At 43.9% G+C, this 24,825-nt stretch overlaps 1 protein-coding gene across 2 annotated transcripts; it reads left to right on the top strand.

Moving 5' to 3' along the window:
- Nucleotides 1-1,858: 1,858 nt before the first annotated feature.
- Nucleotides 1,859-22,030, top strand: EFCAB12 (EF-hand calcium binding domain 12). 2 transcript variants are annotated; one of them, XM_077325293.1, is made up of 10 exons: nucleotides 1,859-2,130; nucleotides 4,796-5,303; nucleotides 6,439-6,627; nucleotides 8,487-8,649; nucleotides 11,102-11,316; nucleotides 11,797-12,010; nucleotides 13,131-13,287; nucleotides 15,925-16,011; nucleotides 17,590-17,700; nucleotides 21,192-22,030. In XM_077325293.1, exons 1-10 carry the CDS (start codon nucleotides 1,874-1,876, stop codon nucleotides 21,448-21,450), a joined length of 2,160 nt encoding a protein of 719 aa, XP_077181408.1. In that variant the 5' UTR covers nucleotides 1,859-1,873; the 3' UTR covers nucleotides 21,451-22,030. The 2 variants fall into 2 exon arrangements, with proteins under 2 accessions (XP_077181408.1, XP_077181409.1); XM_077325294.1 differs by lacking the exon at nucleotides 1,859-2,130 and adding an exon at nucleotides 2,373-2,675.
- The last annotated feature ends 2,795 nt before the right edge of the window (nucleotides 22,031-24,825 follow it).

Raw genomic sequence — 24,825 nt, 5'->3', positions numbered from 1 at the left:
TTTCCCACTGGCTCCCCTGACCTCCCACCCGCCCACTGGGGGGGCACTGCCAGCAGCAGCTGTGCAGTGCCACGCTGCGGGGGAGCCCCAGCCATGGTGGCTGCTGGAGAGCACCCAAAGTGAGCCGGCGGCAGAATAGCAGGGCAGCCCCTGAGGCAGCATCCGGGGAGGAGGATGAGGCCCAGTACCGACTGATCCATGGACCGGTCCCGGTCCCCGGACTGGGGGTTGGGGACCACTGCTCTAAAATAAGTGAGGGGATGCTAGCTAATTTAGAGGGCTCCAGGAAGTGGGTGTGCCACAGCATCTGATTGTCCTTATGTGCAACCCGTACTCTGGACAAGAGGCCACTGTTAGGACAGAATATGGAGAAATATTGGTTTCCAATTGGCAAAGGTTGCAGACAAGGTTGCGTTTAATCTTCCTCTCTGTTCAGTCTGTTCAGTCTGTATCCGGAACATATAAGGAAAGGTGGATTAGATTTAGATGAAGGTGTAACAAAAAATTGGTAGAAAGAACATTTAACCATTTGAGATATGCAGATATCACATTACTGGCAGAAAACAATGAAAACTTTAAATGGCTACTGGTGAAGGTGAAAGCAGGAAACACCAAAAAAGATTAGAGTTGAACATCAAGAATATAAAAGTAATGTACTTGGAAATTACACAAATTTAAACTCAGTGATGAAATTGAAATTCTTCAAAGTTTTCAGTTTATTAGCTCCATCATCAATCAAAAGGGGGAATGCACCCAAGAAATTAGGATTGGGAAAGGCATCCACAAACGTGCTAAGAAAGATTTTTTAACATGATAAAGTTAATTCATGCCATGATATTCCCATTACTATGAATGGGTGTGAAAGCTGGACATCGAAAGGTGATTTTGAAGAAAGTAGATTCCTTTGAAATGTGTTAGAGTTTTATGAATAGTGTGGTCTACCAAAAAAAAATGCCAAGTGGTTTTTGAATCAGATCAAACCTGAGCTCTCCCTAGAAGCTAAAATGAGACTCTTGTACTTAAGTCATATTATAAAAAGACAGAATCACTGGAAAAGACAATAATGCTAGGAAAAGTTGAAGGAGGAGGGTACAACATGCGATAGACTGACACTGTCAAGGAAGCCATAACTCTGAGTTTGCAAGACCTGAGAATTAGCTACCGTATTTGCCGGCGTATAAGGCGACTGGGCGTATAAGACGACCCCCCAACATTTCCACTCAAAATATGGAGTGAGCCCAGTGGGGGGGAGCCGCTCGCCGCCCGCCGCCGCTCGCCGCCCACGGCGCTGCTCACCCAGTGGGGGGGAGCCGCTCGCCGCCGCTCGCCGCTCGCCGCCACTCGCCCCGCCCGCCGCCGCTCGCCGCTCGCCGCCCGCCCTGCTCACCCAGTGGGGGGGAGCCGCTCGCCGCCACTCGCCCCACCCGCCGCCGCTCGCCGCTCGCCGCTCGCCGCCCGCCCTGCTCACCCAGTGGGGGGGGGAGCCGCTCGCCGCCGCTCGCCGCCGCTTGCTGCTCGCCTGAAGTGCACCCGGCGTATAAGACGGCCCCCCCACTTGGAGGCATGTTTTTCAGAGGAAAAAAGCCGTCTTATACGCCGGCAAATACGGTATTTGCAGGGTGTTCCCTGCAGTCCTAAAATTGATGCATCCTTCTGCAGTGAGATTTAGGAAAGCCAAGGATGGGTTTTTACTGTGGATAACGGGGTAGGTATTTTGTAGAAAGGCCTTCTGGGTGGGTAATAACTCCTAGATCATAGCCTGGTGCATACTCCCATCTCTCAAAGGCATGGCTCGGCCGAGAGGAAGCGGCCCCCACCCCCAGACCTCATTTAAGCTTCCCTTCCAACTCATTCGTAAACCTAGCTGCCACAAATGGCTGGCAACGCTAGAGAAAAGGAGAAAAAGACGTTTCTCAGGGATCAAGCATGCACCCGGGCCTCTCCCTACTGGCCACACGAGGGGGGCGCGGCCCATTCTGCAACTTCCTTCTGCGGGCCGGCCACCTCTTCCCCCCACCACACTCGGGAGGGGCTACAGAGCTCTCCCCTCGGCCATTTCCCCTCAGAGTTCAGTACAACGAAGTTGCACAAAGCTGGAGGCTTCGGAAGCTCCTTTCTGCTGTGTTTAAGGTAAAATTCGCAGGGTTGTGCTTTTTTTTGTTTTAGCTGTGGGGGCAGCGCCCCTCTTGACCCGCCTCCTGGCAACAGCCCAAGGCAAGCGCCTCAGCGGGCTGCAGCCGGAGTCTGACGCTGTCGCCGGCGGCCTGGCGGGACCTCGCCCCGTTCTCCCCTGTGCCTCTCAGCCAATCAGCCGCCAGAGAGCGCGTCCGTTGCCTTGGCGATCGGGGAAAGCCGCTTTGCTGTGGCCGCGGCGCGAGAGACCCGCGAGCGGGAACAGGGCGGCGGCTGTGGCGCTTTCGTGGGGTCGCTGAGGGGGCTCCTCCGTGTCGGCGGCATTGCAGAGGGGCGAGGGCTTTGTTAGGCACGCCGAGGCGGGCAGGAGGGCCGCCTTTTGCAAAGCTCTGCGCGGCGCTCTCCTGAAGCGGCCTCGTGCCCTCCGCAGAGTTCGTCTCGATGGAGCTAATGAAATGGTTCTCGGAGGGCGAACCTCAATGGGAGTCCTGGGACAGCGCGGCGTACTCGACGCCTAGTGTGGTCTCCGTCATAACACAATGGTCTGTAGGAGGCCGTCCAAACGCTGGCGCCCACGGTTCGCCAGCTCTGGGTTGGGAAATACCGGGAGACGGTGGGGGTGAGCGGGATTTGGGGCGGGGGGGGGCAGCGGAGTATAATGCTGCAGAGTCCACCCTCCAAAGCAGCCCTTTTCTGCAGGGGAACTGATCTCTGTCGTCTAGGGATCCCATCTCACCTGGGGACTGGCATCCGTACAGGAGGTCCCTGTCTTCCCCGGGCTCTATCCCCAGATTTCTACGAGTTTCCCAACCCTGCCCCCCCCCGCCCCTGGCAAGGGGGTACCTGGCAAGCCCCTCTACATCAGAACCTTGGGCTTGCACATGGTTATGCAAGAGAAGTCGACAGGAGAGGGTGCACGAGAAAAAAATTATTTATTTTGTATTTTTATCTTTCGTCACTCCTGGAACCGGCTCATGACAGTTTACAAATGGTGCATTGATTTAAAAAAACCCAATACAACCCCATTAAAATATCAGAACAGGACATAAAAGTTACAACATATAAATAAGAAAGGTGGTATAAGCCCCCATTCTCCCATAACAACATCCAATCTAATAGAGGAAATGGTAAGAGGGGAGCCATAACCCTCGCCATAGATGACCCTGGCATACCCCTGCTGAGCACTAGGGGAGGCCCAATTAGATCTACTCAGACCCTCGCCTCAACCATAGACCTGGCGGAAAAGCTCCGTCTTGCACACCCTACAGAATACAGAGAGCTCCCACAGGGACTGCAGCTCTTCTGGGAGGTCATTCCAAAGGAGAGGGGCTGGGATTGAAAAGGCCCTGACCCTGGTTGAGGCCAGGCGAGCTTTTCCATCAAATGTCACCTCCACAGGTGGCCAACATGCATCCATTTCATATACTGTATCAATTGTGACGGGAAGGTCATGGTGGAGCGACAAGACTTCATCCCAAAAATAGCTCACTAATGCCTCACAGCCAAGATCCAATTGACTAAAATTTTGGCACACCTCCTTGAGGGCGATAAGAGACTGAACTACCCTAAACAATTGGGCTGGGCGAGAGCTTGCAGATGCAATTTCTGTAGCAAAAAATTCCTGTTTTGTCACTTTCACTAGCGTGCCATAAAAGCACCCAGGTGAACTAAGGGGACCATTTGAGCCAAAATACTTTTAAAATGGCAATATATCACTGCTTACATTAGTTAGTTGCAATTTTCATGCTCTCTCTTCATTGAATTTAGGTAATATTTTACCAAATGAGGTATACATGCTATTCCCACCAACCATGATTTCTAATCCAATCAATAATAACTGAGGGGGAAGGGACAAATCAAATGTTCCTTCCCTCACTTAATTAAATCACACAGTTTTCACATCCTTAAAACAAATATTCTTTCTGTCATGTATTGTGTGAGTTGCTGCTGTTCATAAATTCTTCATAAAATTAGCTTTTGGTATTATTAGCTGGTGGAAACATTTCTACCTTGTTTCTGGTGATTTTTAACATAACATTTGCATTGTCATGCTATATCTGCACTAAGAATATGTATAAATTCATAACCTTTTTGCAAGGGGATGGGGGTAAAATATTTTTTTTTAATCATTGCAAGCATAGTATTAGATATTCCATTATATGTTATATGACTTCTGGAGGATGTAAGATGAGTTGCCCATTTTCAGAGAAACACAGTGTGTTCCTGTATGTGTCTGTGCTCTGGGTACTGCTGTTTGAGGACCTTCAGTTGTATGCTCAGCATATTGTGGTTGAATGATCTAATCACACCTTATGTACACTTTGCAAAGGTACTTACCACCCGAGTAGCAAATCATACAGGGGCATATCAGACAGACCGACTTCTGCAGATGAATGTTTTGAGCCCACATGAAATTGATCCATCTGAAATTCTGATACATAGTCTGGAAATTACTATCTTAAGTAGTGGGAGAAAGGGAACAGTATATTCTAAACATTATTTATTTGACTGTTGGTGATTATAAAGTGATACAATATTTTAAAATGTGCTGTCGAGCAATATTTCCTTAAGTGTCATCTCAGTACCTTTACTCTGAAGTACAATTTCCAGTCAGATGACTGACAGAACTTTGAATTTTTCCACCTTTCCCATCACTTCTCAGTGACACCAACAGCATGGCTGACTTGGCCTCTGACAATTCTGAGCCCAGCCCTAACGACTTTATACAGCACTGCTTTAAGCGCTACAAGCTCCAAGAGAAGCATCCACATGCCATCTTGAAACTGAAATCAAATCGATTTGGCCCCGCTCCGACTAGACGTCGCATTCTGATTGCCCCACCTATGCAAGGGATCTCTCTTCCCAGGGCCAAACCACGGGTAGTCAAACCCTTGGATCTAAAGCGGGAAACAATTGTTGACAAAGAACAGGTTGAGGAAGTTGCTGAGATTTCTAAAGAGGAAGAAGAAGTCAGAGAGCTGGGGATTTGGATTGAAGAGACAAAGGAGTTGCGGAATGTGCTGAACAAATGTGCGGATGTTGAGAAGTGGTTGATAGGGAAAGATTCTGTCAGTGAGCAGGAAGCCAATGTGCTGAGAAAAATCAGGCGGGCCAGAAAAGTGAAGAAGACCCAGGTGAAAGCCCCGTTAATTACTACCAGCAGCATTGAGGTAAGTGCAGCGTGTGTCACGACCTCCCTGGCTTGGATTGGCTTGAAAGCACTCATTCATCCAGCCGGTCTTGGAATGGGAAAGAAGAAATCTCGAGAAGCAGAAGTTTTGTAACCATTTGGGGAACTTCTGTCCTGTTGAAGAACACATTTTTCAGAACGCAGAAGCTACATTAAAAATAGTTTATCAGTACCTCATTAAGTGAAAGCCAGAGGTAGGGCTTTTCTATTATTGTTGGTATTGTTATTATTTATAGGCTGCCATTCCTGGCCCGGCCAGCTTGTGGTGGCTAACAACAAATATAAAATACAGAGTTAAAATTAGAGAAACCTACACACAATCTGCTAAAACATACACTTAAATCCCCCCATCCCCCATACAATACCCCCCCCATCCGCCATTCCCAGGTAGATGTAGATGTTACATAATTGTACGGAGTCATAGGGTGGCCAAGGATATTCCCTTGGCCTGGCCTCAACCAAAAGCCTGTCAGAAGAGCTCTGTCTTACAAGTCCTCTGGAAATGCATTAGCTCAGACAGGCCCATAGCACTTGAGGGAGCTCATTCCATCAAGCGGGGAACAGGGCCAGGCAACCTGCATGCAGGCTGGGGATTACCATTCTCATTTTCCTGACTTGCGTGCTCCTGTTGATCTGCTGGGGAGGGGGTCTGTTCCTCACATGTTTTACTCCCTCTAGTGGTTGATTAGATACTTTGTCAGTTTATGTCTAGCATAAAAACCTGGAGTTTAAATCTGCAGGAAGATGTGCTGCATGTAAAGTGGTGTAATATAAAATTGACCAAAGCAAAATTGAGCAAATATATGTGGAACAGACACCCTTTCCCTGAAGCAACAGGAACATACAAATAAAGAAAATAAGAATGCAGAAAATCCCCTGTTTTCCTTACCACAAGGAGATGAGGAAAAAGCAACAGATTTATTCCATTTAATTTATTCCAATTAAAATATTTGTGGAATAGAAAAGACATTTCTGGAGACTGGGACGAGCAAGCTTTAAAGGGTAGAGTTTGATATTTGCCCTTTATTCCCCCCCCCCCCATCTAGTTTCTTCTGATTTGTTTGATGCTGGAATAACGTTGTCCCGGTTCCTTGAATTGCTCTGATGTCTTTTAGCAAGTGCTGCCAGTGAGGAAACCAAGGAAAATCATCCCTGCCATCCACACTCCCTATCCGGAGTCTCTCATTACCCTGCAAAATCTCCTGCACAAGCAAAAACTGAAGCTGGTGGACATATTCACTAAAGAAGATCGGACCAAGTCCATGAGGTTCAGAAGAGCAGACTTCATCAGAATTATCGAAGGGGTATGTAGTAAACTCAATTCATAAAAGGTCCCCCTGGTAACATAAATACAAATATAGGGATTCCCAGGTAGCAAAATAAGAAAAAGTGAATAATTAACGCCCTAGTAGAGCCATTCTAAACACAATTACACCGTTCTGGGGTCATTGGTTTCTGTGGCCTAATAATAGTTTCTTCTTTTGTCTTTTCTTTCTTTCTTTGGTAAACAAACTTTGGCAATGATTTTATTCTACAGGCAGTGTAATTATAACCCATGGGAAAGACAAAAAAGTAGTTTGTGTAATGGGGTTCAGTCTACACATGGGTTATAAGTACTTACAACAATGGTACAATAAGTACTTACCTGTGAGATCACAGTCTATAAAACAGTTTACAGATGGCTTAATTCAGTCCATTCTGTGAAGCCATATAGACAAGCATTTAGAAAGATTTGGAGATCAATTAAAATCCCCTTTCCCCCTCCTTGCTTGAAGCCAGATTTCTTAGATAGGATATTACCCACAAGGCCTTGCCCCAGTAGGGGCCTCTTCCTATAATTCCATTCCTACAGCCACTTGTTGCATATGAAGCCACTCTCTTTCCTCAATGCCCAATATAGTCAGAGGGAATAGAGGAGCTTGCAAGAAATGGCGTACATTCCATTTGGCTCACCCAAACCTGAGGAAAAGCTGCCATGTATACAGATGCATCCTCTTGCTGAGCGCTAGTTGCCATATCTAGCTTTGGAAAGTACCTATGCCCTGCTTACTGTGTCTTTGGTGCTGTAGTTAGATTTGCTGTCCTTACCATGCCAATTTAAACCTCTTTGGAAATGAAGGAGCAACAACCTGAGTTTTCCAACTGCACTCTTCATTGTATCAGACCTTTATGCCTGCTACAAGGTCCACAGGGCAAAAATCTCACCATGGACATTCCCTTCTAGTTTGGTTTCTATATGCACTGGCTGTCACCTCTAATTTGGACATACATCAGCCACCCCTTCTTTTGCAGGATCAGACCCAGTCCCTCGGATCCATTTGGACAGGTGGTACTTAGCAATGGCTTATCAAGCTTCCATACAACAGACGTTTTGGTTCAATTCATCCAGCGTTCACAACCCCCTGCACTTGGAAGTTCAGAAATGAACATAACTGTCCATTTGTGTGGGGCATTTCCTGGATTTAAAACAAACGAACAAAAAACCAGATTCTTGGCACAGTGGTTGCAGATCCACAAAGAGAGAAAGGGCTTTTGAATATCAAAATCAAGAATCTTAATTCTCAACAGGCTTCCCCAGCTATTGAAGCTTCTGAACCTCCTGAGGCCAGTTGCAGCTTCTAACTTAATTTAGATGTAGTGAAAGGGAAATGTGTGGTTGACAGCATGCATCTGTCCTTGCTCTAGCTAGGCGCTTATTCTTACTTGTGACAGACAATTGTCCCTTTCTGTAAAAGTGCATATGTATACAGAGATGCCTGCCTTGTTTCAAACATCTGTCTTCTCCAGCTGCAAGGCAGACCTTTGTGACTAGCACTTGCATGCAGCCCCTGTTGAGGCATATGGTTGCTCTTGTATGAATGGAAGATTGTTTCCACTCATGTGCATTGCAGGCTGGATCAGGACATACCTACACTGTCTCAACGCCCATTTGCACTCACTGGTGCATCTAAAAATGTAATTAGGGAAAACTGCTTCCACCTACACCCATGTGACCCCAGGGCACATATGCATGCCTGAAGATGGTTCAGGACCATGGGGTACATTTGTGGCCCCTGTCCAGAGGAAGTCTCCATGGAAGAAACTGCTGCTTGTGGAGTGTCATCCCCTCAGTCTGAAAGGTAATGAGACTTTATGGCAATTTCACTTCTATCTTTGGTTCCAGACCAAGGTGCCTATCAGTAAAATTGACTTGGAGGATGTGGTCGTCTACCTCACATCTACGAGGAGAGGGAATTATATCACCCACGGTGATCTGATGGACTGTCAGAAAATATGGCTGGACTACCTAAAGGATCAATGGAAACATGCCAAAGAAGCCAAACCAGGTGCGGGGGGGGGGAAGAGTCCTGGAGCAGGTGTAAATTCTCCTGACATCTTTAGCCCCAGCTTGTTCTAAGTTTCATTTGATGATGGTTGTAATAGTGGGGACTCTAGGGCTTCTACTAGATAGGCCTTTCTCAACTTTGTTACTGTTGGGAAACCCCTGAAACATTTTTCAGGCTTTGAGAAATCCCAGAAGTGGGGTGATCATGCAGAATATGGTTGGGAGGCATAGCTGGGGCCCCTCCCTTTCCCACCCCCTACTGATTGGCCATTTTAGGAGGGGGTCAACATGACCATATATGGTCATATCACCTGATAAATGTTTAACAAATTTTAAAAAATATATACAAGATTAATTAGCTCCCATCTATTCAAGAAACCTTTACAGGCCATCAAGAAACCCCAAGGTTTTGCAAAACCATGGTTGAGAAAGCCTGCATTAGATTGACTTGAAAAAGACATGTCCAGGATAAGAAGAGACGCCTGTGTGTAGCTTAGTGCCACTCAGGGTATGGGCTAGATGAGGGTGAATTCTGACAGGGTTAGTAGAAAGGCAGACTAGGTACTGGAGATTTCCCCTGTTTTGGATGAGATTGCCATCCCCTGGAAAAGTTAGGTTTGCAGTTTGGCAGTGCTGCTTGACACAACAGTCACCGTAGAAAATCAGGTGGCTTCTGTGGTTCAGAGTGCTCTCACTCAAAAAAATATATATAGTCATCATTTAGACAGCATGCTAGTCCCTGGAGTAGGCAGATGATTCCATCCTATATAACCCCTACTGGATCCTAGGGTTGTCTTCACCCATGACAAAACTGATTAGCTTATCCAGAGTATATTTTCAGAGAGACGGGGACATAGGGTAAGCATGACTGAGCCCACCATGAAGTATTTGCTAGAAGAATGACTTCCTAATCCAGATTCATGACTTATCAGGGTTTCATTTCTTCTTGAAAAAGGCACTCTGTTCTCATAAATGTCCTGTAACCAGTTCACTCATCAAAAATTTCTGGAGTCCCTTTGAGGTCTCATGTGCGTTTTGAAACCCAAATATACTGTTGGTGATTTAGAGTAGGTTTCTCCATCTTCTGTCACTGGTAAGGGTATCTGGGAAGGCTTCTGGAATACGCTGAATACACATTTCTGTGGTGAAGAGATGTGTGTGGGTGTGATTGTTCCCTGTGTGACATTTGTGTGCATCTTAAAACACGGACTTTCACATCCCAGTTTTGAATAATGCATATTTGTCCAGACATGTAAAGTCCACAGAAATATTGAAACCGGAGATACACACACACAAAAGAAACTTCACATTTTGGAAAGAAATTGAAATGTACATAATGCTTGTTTTCTTACCAAACTGAAACTTATTTTCTTGCTTTAATGTTGTAAAATGTATAATTTATAACATAATTTATAAAATCATACTAATTGGCATATTTGTGGAATTTAAAAGCTTAAAGGCAATCATAAGAAGAGTGACCTCCTTCTAAGCCTGTTGACTTTAATGAGAAGTTAATAACAACTTCTATAGTCTTTGCATAAAGTAAAAGGATCAGCAGTCTCCAGGGGTAAATGCATTGAGAGAATCACTTTATATTCTGAGAACCAAAGTACATGTGAGTGCCTACATCAGATCACAGAGCCATGATGTCTAATTTGGTCTTTAAAAAAAACCCAAAACCACAACGATTGTGGGGATGGGGTTGGCCGTGGCTCAGGCACAATATGGATTTTTGTCTTTTTTTCTTAACATTTACTTAGCACATGTCTCTACTGCTTCTCCTGAATAAAACAGTTCAACACATATAACACAGTATAAAACAAATACTCATTGAAATGACTAAACTTTAACTAGGCAAAAAACCCAGGTTACAAACTGTGGACTTTTCTGCATTCACATTTTCCTTGTATTTTTGTTCCTGCTGCTGAGGGGGGGGATCCCCATTATGCATATGTTTCCCCCCCTCTAGCGATCAGTTCTATATTACATTGCTGTATGTCTGGCATAGCTGCCTACAGATTTAAACTGCAGGTTTTAATGCCAGACATATTTGCTGGTCTATGACCATAATAAAGATATGTATGTAATGCCAGACATAAAATAATGTAATATCAATTCAACCACTAGAGGGAGGAAGGCACACATGAAAAAAGGGGGGGGGAATGAAGCAGTAGGAACAAGGAAAATGAGAATGTGGGAAAGCCTAGTTAAAGTCTGAAAGCAGCTCAGTGGAGGCATCTTCATTTGGCAAAAAGGATACAGAGAAGAAGGACTTAAGACATTCTACCCCCTCCCCCAAGCTTTTTGTCTGTGATGTGACTCTGCAGTGTGTACTACTAACTAAACAAGGCTTGTTTGTAGTTAGGCTTGGAGGATGCAACATAGATATATGATTATGAAGGGCAATTTTGATAGGTTTGTAACTGAGTGTCTTTTTCCTTTGACTGGTACAGAAGAGCTTCCACCTACTGACCAAAAAGTTGGTCCCATGATTCCAAAGTGGGTTTTATCAGGTCATAGCAAATCTAAACTTGTACCATCTCAGAAATCTAAATCAAACTTCTTGGAAGTTCCCCCCATCAACACGGAAAAGGATCGTATGCATCTAAGTTACACTAAACAGGAAGAGGTCGGGAAGAGATACAGAGAAGTGAGACGACAGCTAAAGGTACTGTCTTTCTTTGGCACAAGTTAAAATTCGAGAGAGAGAGAGAGAGAGAGAGCCAACTCTCATAATTAATCCCACAGCTCCAAATTAGGATGAAACCATAATGCAGGGGGAGAAGGTGCTTCATCCCTCCCAATATAGGTATCCTGACCCAAAATGGCCTGGGGAGCTATTTATCCCACTGGGGAACTGCAAGTGATAATAGTGGATGTTAGATAATCATGTTCCAGAGACATACACACCATGCACAGCACTACTTCTCAGAGAACTGCAGTATTCTGCTCTGTAAGCAGATGGCTACTGATGCATCAAGGCTATGTGACTGATACAAGTCAGTGTTAATTCTTATAGGTACTTATAAGTACAGTTGTTAGGGGTTCCCCCACCCTCCATAGAGATTCCTCCATGTCACCAGGAAACAATATTTCACAACAGCATTTAAGGATTTTGTAACTAAGAAGATGTTGTCTTGCATTGCAGAGGAAGATAACCCCCTTAGAGTGGGCAGAAAATTGTCGAGTGGTGAAGTCTGGAGATCCAGTTGTGGATAGTCATTGCAGGCCAAGTACAGTCAAGGGTGACATGGGAGAGCTGGTGGACCAGCATCGGATGGCTTGTCACCTGGCCTGGTTTCACTGCGTCAAGCTTTGTGAACGTTATGGAATTCCGCTTACTGAAAGACTGCTGCAAAGGGGTACAGTAAAACTAGGGGTCTGGAATGGGGATTGATGGGTGTCTTCAAAATAGTTTGGTCGGAATTCTCCTTCATGCCCCAAATGCACCAATTCAGGAGAATTTGGAATGGAATGGAATGGAATGGAAGCACCTGGCTGGCAAGAGCAAAAACTGCAGTCAGAAATCAATAGCAAAGAATTAGTAGATATTTGTGGCAAATGTTACTGGTACAGGAGAGAGTGCTGTTGGCTACATTTGTGTGACTATGATTCTGCCCAAATGTAAAATGGGGCATATGGGATGGAACTCAAGTCTCCCGATAACCTCAATTGACATTTAAAAGATACCATAGGCTTCTTGCCCTCATGCCAGTAAAGGCACTCTTCCAAGGCAAGGCATGAAAAGTTTGGGTGGGGAGAGGCTTACTATACCTTCTATTACCTTTGGCTAAGTAGCTTGTGCATTGCTAACCCCTGCCCAGGTGCAAGTGCAAAATCTGGGACTTTTTCTAACACGAAGAATAGAAGAAAGGAAACAAAAATGACAGAGAAATAAAAACAGGAATTAAGGAATAAATCACAGAGAAAGATAATTCTCTTGCTTTTTAATGTTTCTTTTTGTCCTCTTTTCTCATTTATTTTTAAGGAACAGCCTGTCTCCTTATTGAACCCAATATTTACAGGTGCACAGACCTACAACCAGCAAAAGGCTCCTTACATTAAAGGAAAATGCTGAAGTTAGTGTAACAGATACAACCCATAGTTCCCACTGTGCAGTTGAGGTTTTTCCCAGTCGCACATTAGAATACTGTCTGGAGATGGTGAAACACCTGGACAGGTTGTCACCCTGATAAGGAATTGCTGCCAGTAAGGCTTTCTTAATTCAGAGAAACATTATATTCAGTATAATTATACTGAGATGAAAGCCATTGCTTGTTGGACTGTAACCGACAATCTTACTATTTTGGTTTCAACTTCTTGGTGACTGATGGCATGCAAATGAACAGAGGGTTTCAACCTACCCAGGATATTTCAGGTGGCTGAAGCTATAGTAGTTCAGAGTTCTGCTGTATAATACTTTGTATGATGGGACCAATGTCTGATTCTGCCTTTTGTTCTTATTTGTTCCCGGTCCAAAAGCTCTTCTTTACGCAGGGGATAAATTACTAGACTTCGAGGGTACCAAGCAAAAGATCAGACAGCCAGGAGGCTATTATGAAGTTTCTGACCGACAGGGATCAGTGAGTGAGACAATGAGTGAATTGGAAGAACAGGTCTCTACCAAGAAAAAAGACAGGTTTGTTCTTCCCATATTTCCAACAGCACAAGAATCCTCAGGAGTTCTCTGGCTAGGATATTGTTAACTATGACTAAAGGCTTGTCTTTGTTAATCATGGGTTTTATACAAAACATCATTGGGAACCTTCTAGAACAGAAACTTTAAACTTGGCATGAAAATCCCTTCCCCTCATCAGGGAAGGCAGTGCTAGCATCATCCCGTTCAGTTCTACTTTGGCCGTTGTGAAGAACTTTCAGGAAAATCTAGCCTTCAGTCTTTTTTTGTCTTGCCCACTTCTCACTTTTTGATTCATTGATAGTAATACTCTACCCTAGTCACTCTGTCCTAACTGGTATTTTTCTTTTCTTCATAGCTTATTCTCATCTCCCCTTTATTGGGGTAAATATTTCTGGCACAAAAGCCTACTTTCAAAATTGTTAGAGATCTGGCAATAAGCTACCAGTTTTGTCTGGGAAACGAGCACAAAGTAAATATGCTAATGTCTCAACTAAAGGCAATACCTGCAGATGCCTGCATACTCTTTGATGTTGCTGTGTGTTCCATCTCTCCTACACCCTACCCCTGGAGCAGTTAATGCTCCTTCCCTCCAAGTTCTTGTTGTCCAGATTTTTTTTTAATCCCTCATATGGCCTTCACAATATCTATTTAATTATTTGTTTTAAAATTTATATCCTGCCCTTCCCCGAAGGCTCAGGGTGGATTATAACAGTAGGTAACAAAATTTGAGTCCAATGGCACCTTTAAGACCAACAAAGTTTTTTCAGGGGTGAGCTTTTATGTGCATGAACTTTTCCTCAGACAATGGAACAGGGATCATAAGAGTACAGGAATAAGGAGAGAGTACATTAGTAGCAAATTAGTAAACAGCCTCATGATGATCTCCAACAAATACGCAGCATGATATTGAAGATCAGATAATTGCTTGCCAGATTAACAGATCAGTTCTTTGGGTTCAGTTGTCATTCACAAAAATTAAGGGGAACTAAAAGTGTTAAGGTTAGTGATAAATGGCAGATGTTTTCCCCATTGTAAAAAAAAGTAATTTAATGATATCTGTTGCTAGACCAATCCGATGGCTTCCCACCTGACTCTAACAGTAGGATAAAATTACATAGTTTATAGATACAACTTCCTACTTTGTATCTAAGTAGGAACTTAAATTGTTTTTAAAAATTCTAAAAAGCAGAAAAACTAAGAATTAAATTGCCCAAAGCCAACTCTTTCATGAGGGAGAGGGGAGGGGTCTTGTATAATATATTCTTCCTATGGGATATATTTTGGCTGATTTTTGATGGACATTTTTGGTAGGGTCAGCAAAGTTCAGTGTTATTTCAGGTCCTGCAAGGCCCTGATGTCACTTGCCAGAGCACTCCACCAGATTTGGGCCAAAGCCAAAAAGGCTCTGACCCTCGTTGAGGCCAGTTTAATCTCCTTGGGACCAGGAATCCTAAGCAAATTCTCCTCACTAGATCTTAATGCTCTTTGGGGGATATTGTGGGAGAGGCTGTTTTATTCCAGTCGACTGCCTCTGCAGGATGCCATGTCATCTGTTGTGCTATAGGACAGCCTGCCCTCTTCAGTTCCTACACTTGCTTGGGAACTAGTAAAGATGGAGGCCTACTTTGGTGTTGTCATTGGGCACGTAATGCCCCATACAGCTGAGACAGAAGCAGCCTATAACCCACTGGCTTAATAGTGGCAAAAATGTTGTTTGGTCATAAACCATAAAGTTGAGAGTTCATATATGTTGGCTTTAGAGAAGCTGAGGCTTGAACCTTTAGAAAAGACCTTTTGTGGACAATATGTATGTCAGTGTCTATCAGCCACAGTCATTAAGTGGCATATTGTCTGTTGCAGGTGGCTATATGAGGAAAGTTATATTTGCTCTGTTGGTAACATAACATATTTTGATGAGCTACACATAGAGAAAAATATGATAAGATTTTTGTACCCTGCTTTTCTCTACCTAAAGGAGTCTCAAGCGAGCTCACAATTGCTTTTCCCTTCCTCTCCCAACAACAGTCACCTTGTGAGATTGGTATGACTGACCTAAGGGCACCCAGCAGGCTTCATGTGGAAGAGGAGTGGGGAATCAAATCCGGTTGTCCAGATTAGAGTCTGCTGCTTTTAACCAATATACCAAGCTGTCTCTCAGTGTACCAGCAGTTTACCTGAGTCCTTTTGGGGTTGGGTAAACAGGAAAGAAGGCAGGAGCCTCTTCATGCATGCTGCCCTTTCCACCCAAATTATAGTCCACCCAAATTATGTTTGAGAACTGAATTCCATGAGGAACTCGCAGCTGACATCTGACTGTAATGACATCTGATTGTAACATGTAGTTCAGCCCTTAGAATCAGAATGCTGAGCAGAAAGGACCTTGGTAATTTCTTGAGGTATTAGATCGCTGCTGCGATAATGTGTTCTTATGCACAAGTGTTCTTGTTGCCTGTTTCTTTGTCCTAATTCCAACATGTGCCTTACAGCTAATCATTTCCTCAGCTTTAAAAAAAAATCATGTTTGAGCTGTGTGGTCACTCTGTAAGTATTACAGGTGCAATCTGAGATGCTGTCATCGTATGCGGCTTGACCATACCTGATTGGGGGAAACAGCTGTCTGTTTTTCTTCTCCCCCAGCGAGCCAGAGCCAAAGCCTGAAAAGCGAGAGCGTAAACCCATATGGGGTCGCTGGAAGTCCTACGCGGAGTTTAGGAACCTAATGAAGTAGGTGTTACATTTGATAGAAAATGAATGATTGGCCCAGTTCTTCCAAGGTCTGGTGATAGAACTCTGTCACTCAGTTCTGTTAACATCACTGAGTCAGCAAGGGCTGGAGACACAGATGTAGACATTGTAAATGCATGCACATGTAACACTGGAGGGCTGATAAAGGTATACCCATGTGTGTGTCTCCCAAGAGAGCGGGATGTGCAACTGCAGACATTGTGGCAGGAATAAAGTGAAGGTTGCACTCCTAAGACTACTTTGCAGGGATTAAGTCCCACTTAATCAAATGGAGCATATTCCTGTGTATATGTGGTTAAGATTGCTTCCTTTAGTGTCTTAATTTCCCCAATAGCTTGTTTGCGGAAGTGTCTTTAAAATGTCACAATGGAATCAAAGGGCAAAGTAGAAGTAAGTTTTTCTGTCGCTAATTCTTTTCATCCCGGCCACAGGTTTATGCTCTTCTTTGCCTGCTGTTTCAAAGTGACTTCTCAGGATTAGTCACACGTACACATCACCACCGCACCACACCAGCCAGTAGAAGTGCTCTAGCTTTGGCAAGCAGATCCTTGAACTCTGTTTAAAGAATCCTGTGTCACTGCGCTAAGAAATACCTTTGCCTGGGGCCTGTAAGAAAGCTAGAGCAGGAGTAGGCAGCCTTAGTGGTCCAGGCATGACACTCCCCCTCCCCCTGGCAGTACAACATATACCTGTGAGCATGTTGATTTGTCATTAAACAAAGGGGAGAAACAAGTTAACACTTGGCCAGGCACACCTGCTGCTATTCTGCACACAATAGATAATGCGCTTTACATGCACTTTAGAAGTAGATTTTCCTGTTCCGCACAGGAAAATCCAGCTGCCAAAGCACATTGAAAGTGCATTTTCCTATGTGTGTGGAATGGGCCCTGGAGTAATCCAAGCCTTGGCAGCTCTGCTAGCATCTCAGGGACTTGGCTGATTGGTTGTGCAAGTCTGGGAAGTGGTGCCAGATTTAAGACCTGCCTGTTGCCTTCTCCTGTGCTGTTGGCCCCAGCAGTGCTGTCAGCACCTTGATTGCTTTAGCAGAGATCTGGCCCCAGGTGCCAAGGAAGATGGCCTAGTATGCCACTGGTAGCACACATGATGAAGATGGCCTAGCTCTGAGGCAGAGGAATCCATCACCCATCTGAGGCAGGTTCTTAAGTTTTAAGGCACTGTCCTCAGTGACAAATTGGAATTCCTGGAACAATGGGTTTTCTGTGATCCCCTGTATTTTTTGCTGCCCCTTTTTATCTAATCCAGTTCTGATTCCACCCAAGTCCTCTCTCCAGATGAGTCTATTACCTGCTAATTTAGTTTAGTTGATAGGTTCAGTAAGCACATTTCATTGGTATGAAGAACATGCATGCTTGTGTTTATATGTGTGAGGGTGTGAGTAGAAGACAGACAATGCTAGCTGCAAGAGGTTAAATTTGTTTCTGGTATGAAGCATTCCAGACTTATCCAGAAGTTGTGTCCAAGACCACACACTGCCAGGCTAGTTGGCTATGCCCCCAGTGTCTTCTGATTTCCTTTTTCTAATGTTTATGTTCAAAGGCGACACTCCAAAAGACTGCGCCTCGCCGCACAAAATCTTTGGGATGTGGAGTCCTCGGACAGTTCAGCTAGCTCATCACAAATGCAGTTTGAAAACGATTTCATTGAAAGGTACAGTGTGTTATTTCTTAGCACAGGATTAATTCCTTTATATATTGTGCCTGAAAGATCTTTGAAATAATTTTTCTTCAGCTGTGGAACAATAATACGTATACCATTATCCTCAAACTTGTTAAGTGGTAATACCTGTATATTAAGATCTTGATGCCGCTCATCTCTCTGCAATGAAAATAGTTATAATGCTGCTACCATATAAGAACAACACTATTCTTAACTGTGTACTAACTGATGCACTAATTAACTGCACTTAGGTATTTCTGCTAGTGTGCCCCTAGGAAAACGAGAGAAAAAGCCCAAGTAGGTTTGGAATAGTACAAGTGGAGGTGCTCCTGTCTGCCCCCAAGCTGTTTTTCCATGCAAAAGCTGGGGAAGAGGGGAGTTATTTCCTCAGTTTTGGTGTGGCAACATTGAGAACTTGGCCCAGTAGTCTAACTCACAAGACAATAGGTTGGATAGAGTACAAAATTTCTGTTTGCACTAGAACTGTTGTGGCAATGGAAATGCAAGAAAAAGGCTATGACAGCCACTTGAAGTAATTCAGACCTAGGCTGAATCTACACAGAGCTTTTTATCTCTAGTACCCAGCTTGCTGGGGGGTAAGAACAGTAATGACTGGGGAAGGAAATGGCAAAACCACCCCGTATTGAGTCTGCCATGAAAACGCTAGAAGGCGTCACCCCAAGGGTCAGATATGACTCAGTGCTTGCACAGGGGATACCTTTACCTTTTTAATTTAATTTTTTTAATCTACTTGTTATTTGATTTACATTCTGATATTTATTGCTTTAAATTTTCCCTCTGCAATATCTATGATTGATCCGCAGTAATACTTACTACCTCTCTCCCACGATATTCAGGATCTGATATAACTTGCTACATTTGAGAAAACCGTTCCCAAAGCCCCAGTATTAAGTGCAGATGTTCTGCGTTTTGCCAAATTAACTCCCTCCCCCATGCCTCCAACGCTGACGTAGCAAAGCAGTCTGTCGTTGATTGGTCAGGGCATCAGTTCAAAGACTGCCTGGTTCCCAGTTGCCATTCCCTCACAAGACTTAATCTCCCCCCCCCCCCCGGTCAGGAAAAGAAAAATAAGCAAGCAGCCTTGTGCTCCATTTCCTCCCCTTGCTTTGGCTGTAGATTCAGGGGAAAAGGAAGGAGTTCAAATCGATCTGAATTCAGCAGGATCAACAACCGAGGGGAGGGGGGGAAGGGACGTAAGAGCAGAACCAGCTCTAGAATCAAATGAAATCTTACTATTTTAAAAGAAATGGGTCAAGGTTCTCAATGCTGCCACACCCAAATGTGGAAACAACCCCCCCCCCCAATTTTTGCATGGAAAAACAGCTTGGGGACAGACAGGAGCGCCTCCCCTTGTGCTGTTTCAAGCCTATTTGAGCTCTCTATCTTTTTGAGAAGCCAGTTGGCATAGGAAACATAAGTAGGGTCTGGAGTCTGAGTAGACTGATATCATTCTCACCAAGATAACAGAGATAAGATTTGAAACAGAGATTTCCTAGTCCACCGTTTAGTTTCTTGACCACGACTCTGTTCTAATGCATACCGTATATACTTTTTCTCCGCCATGGTGTGAAATGTCCAATGAATGTTTACCAAACACTGAACATTCACAATCCATATTCCTCTACCTTATTTTAAAAGGGGCAGTCGTCTGTTTTACTAACTGCACATAGACAGGAAAAGGTGTGTTGTCAACCATTGTTTCTGTTACTCTGTCTATTGGAAGAACATATTGGAATCCCTAGCTGGTCTTCAGTATGGGTAGTTAGATCAACTCACACTCCATGTGACCTGCTGGATTAATTTCTTTGACAATGGCTACACATGTCTAGAGAGGACAACATATTTTCTCAGATTTCTTTTTAAAAACTTCAAGATATATTTTGTTTTGGAGATAATTTTATATTTATTAATAGCTTCAAAGCCTGTTCCTAAGAAGCAGGCAGCTTAAGGCCAGGCAGCTTAAGGTGGCTTTGGGCCGCAGCTCGCAGTCAAATCAAGTGGGGCGGGCGGGGTTGGGCAGCTCGTTAGCAGGCCCAAGACAGAACTCCTTAGCAGGCAGTCAGAGCAGGCCCAGCCTAGCAGGCCAGGAGGCCCTCGTTAGCAAGCCTTCCACCCGACCCTTTGCCCAGGGCCCTCTCACCTGCTGCTGGCTCCAGGCACTGAGATGTCTAAGAGCAAAGAGGCTAGAGTCCAGGGCCGGAGGATGGGAGCTGCAGGGGCAGGGCCAATCAGGGCAAAGTTAGTTGCACCCTGATTGGCCCTATTCCAACTTGGACAGCCTTACACATCCCACCCCCTAGGGTGTTTCAGAAATATATAGAAGAACAACAATGGATAAGGATTTGTCATTATGGTAGCTCTATTCAGATGTCCGCCCCACTCCCCAATAGAGCTAGTAATTTTCATATTACATTTCTGGTTCAAAATGGGGTTCTCTCTCCAGTGGCCCCTCTATTATGAACCTTTCCTGCATCTCTTTCCCTGGTGCCTACTCTTTCATGTTTTAGACTATAGCAAGGAAGGGTAGGTATTTCTTTCTTCTTAATTCCCCCAGGATTAAACCTGTTGGATAGTTTTTATTTCTGGGTGTTTTTTTGGGAAGGAAGGGCCACTTTCACTCTCCTCCTGTGGTTACTGTTGTGGCTTTTATGCTGAAATTTTATGTTGTCTGTTTATATTGTGGCCCCCCTCCACTGGAGTGGCAGTAGCAAATATCATCGGCACCCTCTCTGCCCCTTCCCTGGTGGAATTAGTTGGGAGTTTTGGGGTCTGGGAAGGGTTTTTATGCCACTGCATCTTGTTGTAGGGGGTTGATGTTTTATTGTGTATTTTATATTGGTTTAAATGTTGTTGGGGTTTTTATATATGCTGTAACCCGTCTCGAGCCTTCGGGGGGGGGGGGTAAGAAATTTCATAAGAATAAGAATTTAATTATAGTTTTATATAGCTTTCTAATTGTATTTGTAAAAGTGACATATAAAAGTTTTAAATAATAATCAAAATTAGGGATGTACACAAACCAGTTCATGATTATAATTTCTAATGAATGTGGCCAGTTTATTTCCTGTCCCCGCCCCCAACTAAGGTTCAGGGCGTCCCCTGAATATGTCCTGAACCTTTTGTCTGGTTGGGTTCAGGGTTCAGGCCATTTAAACCAAGCAGCTGAGCAGGGCAATTTGCCTGTCTCACTTCCCTCTGTTTAGAAGGGTGTTAAGTGAAACAGAGAGTTTAAAGATCTGACAGGCAAACCTGTTGTGTGTTAGGTTTAAATGGCTGCAAGCCATTTCAGTGCTCTGTTTCCTTTCCTGAAGCACCCCCCAAACTCTGAGCCAAATCCCTAATCACAATCATACTGAGAATTCTTGCAAACCCTTATTTCGTGATGCCTCTATACCATGCATTTGTATTGTTGCTGTCCCCCTCCACACAGACATATTTATTTTCCTGAATTGTATTTTTAGGGAGATGAGAAAAATGTTTGGCTACCTTAATCCCAAGACTGATGCCAACAGCTTCTGGCCAGGGCATCTTCTAGACAAGCTGCGGCTGCACCTTCCAGAGATAGAACGTGATGAAGGAAATGCTCTGTTCAGCCGTGTTTCTCGTACACGCCCTGCCTATTGTGGACTTCATCGTCCTCACCGCCACTGGCCGGACAGTGAGCTGAAGTTTGTGACCTATGGTGATCCAAATTCCCGAAGGTTTCAGTATTATATTTGACGCTGTTCCGAGGAGAAGCTGTTGCACAGTGCTAACATTTCATGAACTGTTAGTGACCCCATTGGATCTGCTGCAATAAGCCATTGTCCAACCCAAACAAAAGACATTGTAAGAAATTGCTGTGGCAATCTATGGTAACTATGTGATTTGGCAAGAGGGGCTTTCCCTGTCAGGTATGCTGCGTTCACATTTTATTATTTGCCCGTGAATGCCCTAGGATCTCCATAGAACAATATCCTGTTTTGTATGTGGTTTGTGTGCAGAATGTCTCACACTCAGTTCCTCATGGCTTCCACTTAAAGAATTTCCATTTAGTTATCATAATTCGTAACAGTTGATTCTCCCTGTCCTTTGTGCATTAGTTTAATCCTGTCTTAAAACTGTTTAACTGGCATTAGACGGACATTACCTTCCTCCAAGGATTTCCAGAATTATGAAGGAGGAGAAGGAATACTTGCTTTTCACTGTCCTGAATCTATTAACAATCCATTTAGTATGTTAACCCTGAGTTTTTTATTCCACTTTTCTTAAACAATGTCCTAAATAACTTTTCTTATAAAGAAGTGGTCCAACTCTTTGATCACTGTAATTATTCTTTTGTGTCTCTTTCCCAGCCATTGTGTATGTGAAGTAAGGGTTTATTGTCGATCTTCTTTGCAGTCCTTCATGGGGACTATGCCTAAGCATCAGCCGTCAGATAGTTCTTTACAGCTAGACACCTCCAGGGGGCGCTGTGTGTCAAAGTCAGAAGCTTGTTTCTGCCCAGGAACCACATGCTCCTGTGCAGCAGTGTGCCCCCTATCCTCATGCGAAAGAGGAGGTCCTGCTGCTTTTGTGAGAGGGCTTGGAGGGTACTGATAAATCAAAATAGAAAGTGCTGAACTAGATAGACAAGTGGCCTAACTCAGCATATGGCACTGAGTAGAGCTGTAAAACAGGATACACTGGTATAGTGGAGAATTTTTAAAAAATAAGTAAAGGATGACATCAGATTGCTTGTAAGAATTCATGACAATATCTGAGTCCAATGGCCCCTTTAAGACCAACAAAGATTTATTCAAGGCCTGAGCTTTCGTGTGCATGCACACTTCCTTGTATGCACGCACACAAAAGCTCACACTTTGAATAAATCTTTGTTGGTCTTAAAGATGCCGTTGGACTCAAATTTTGTTGTACTACTTGAGAGTAACACAGCTATCCACTTGAATGTATGAATTTATGATTATCACTATGAGCCTTATGAGTACCATTCATGCCACAGGCACAACTGAACAAGTAACATTCCTTGGTATGATATTAGTAATGAAAAGTTAAAGGAACTATGAAAAGAAGTTGACCCGACATGAGATGGATTGATTAAATAAAAGAAACCACAGCTCTTAGTTCAGAAGATCTGAGCAAGTTTAATGATAAGATGTTTTGGAGGCCTTTAATTCATAACTTGAATATGTATTTAACAATCTGTCTTCAAAAAATTAAACATCTTGAAGGGACACATGTTCCCTTCTCCCCCACTTTGAGATGCTATAGTGAACAATTCTGCTGCCATTTACATTCCTGCTCGTTGAGTGCTACTTACTCTGTACGGCATGTAAAAGGACATAAAATAGACTACATCAAATGACTGATGTACTCCCAATCATAAAGACTTGGATTAACTATGACCAAATAAGACGGGTGTTGTACTAACTCAGATTAAAGATTACCTGAAAGTGTTGGGCATCCTGAATAGAATGATTAAAAACCTCTGGCCAAAATGGTATATGGAGAAGACTGATATGGGTTGGTATCTCTTGGCAAAAAAAGATGGGTCCAATCAGTGTTGCTGATCTGTGACTGATTTTTGTGGATTCTCCCTTATTTATGTGTGCGAAAGAAATAGACTCTGGGAGTTATGAACTCACCGCCTCCAAGAAGTCAAAAACTAAGCATGTTGCCTTTATAAATGAGTCAGCAAGGCAAGCTCACATACTTTCAGGCAAGGGTCAGGAACACCCCTCCCCTCAGTTGCATACTTTCAGTGAAATTTTAGGTATGTGTTTACCTTTTACCTAATTCTTACTCAAAGAAATCCTCAGTTAAAGAACTGAGGGAGTGGAAGCCTTTGGACAGTATGACCCCACTTTTATGATACTTATATTCATGAAAATAAGAACAGGCAAATTTCAAATCCCTTTTCTCCTTTCTTTTTTTCCTACATAAGACTGAAATTACAAGGTCTGTACAACATTGGCCCACATCAAACAATTCAGGCTTGTTGTGCAGGGGTCTCACAGTCTCTTCTGGCTTTAATCCAAAGAGCTGAATGGAACGGTAGCTCTGCTTTGTGGTAATGTCTTGTCTGCTCTCTTTGTTTCCAGGAGTTTCTAGTAGTCCCTGAAATATTGTTGTGTAATTTTGCAGACAAACTGGCATCCTCCTGAGGCAAGCTACCTGTTACATCAGGCTTTCCAGTGACTAGGAAAATTGTGCTCGCCCCTCCTGGTATGGAATCACTTTACTCTTTAGCCCCCTAATAGAACCGGGGTTACATCATATGCTATAAGGCTGGACTGCACCCACACCCATGATCTGTTTCTTAAATGTTGGCCATGCACTGTCTGAGAAGTATTTTTCCATGCGTAATTGCCATAAGTCTGAATTGACTTGACGGCACTTCACACACACGTGCACAAATATCTATCAGGCTTTGGAAAGTGTCTATAAGGAAAGAGAACATTTAAGTTGATGCTCAGCTCCTTCACAACCTTTCCACAAGACTTTGGCAAACTAGGGGATACGTGTTATATTTTAGTAACATGAGAATAAACAAGGTGTCCACTCAATTAAGGCCATAAGAGCATGGAAGTCCTTGTTAAATCTCTGGGTTCAGGAACTCAGACCCTGGAATCCTTGCAGCTCTTTATTGGTGCTAAAACATGATACAAGAGAGTGCCAAGACTGCACTGAAAACTTAACCAGAGCAACAACACCACCCCCAATATATACACATGTTGAACAATAGATTACCCGCAGCTGCAGGTGACTGGTTACATGGAGGTTTAAACTGATTGGATCCCTGGAGGATCCTACCACTAGCTGGTCAGTCAGGCCGCAGCTAGGGTGTTTAAATTCCCTGATTTCCGCGGGGAAGCCAGCCCACTCTGAGCCAATCAGGCTATCGAATCTCACTCTTGCCTTGGGCCTCAAGCTCGGTCCTCAGCAGGACTGCATACACAACAGTCCCCACCTTAACAGAGTCTGGTTCTGCAAACCTCAAAGCACTACTGAAGATGATGATGTTATCCGTTCTGTCGTGTCCAACCCTCGGCAACTCTATAGGAAAGTCTTCGCCATGCGTCCCTGTCTCTGACTGCTTATTTTAATTGGATCATG

Source organism: Paroedura picta, chromosome 3 (genome assembly GCF_049243985.1).
Source record: "Paroedura picta isolate Pp20150507F chromosome 3, Ppicta_v3.0, whole genome shotgun sequence".
NCBI classification, from domain to species: Eukaryota; Metazoa; Chordata; class Lepidosauria; order Squamata; family Gekkonidae; genus Paroedura; species Paroedura picta.
The sequence above is the reverse complement of the archived record's forward strand: the minus strand, read 5'-3'. Positions and strand labels throughout refer to the sequence as shown.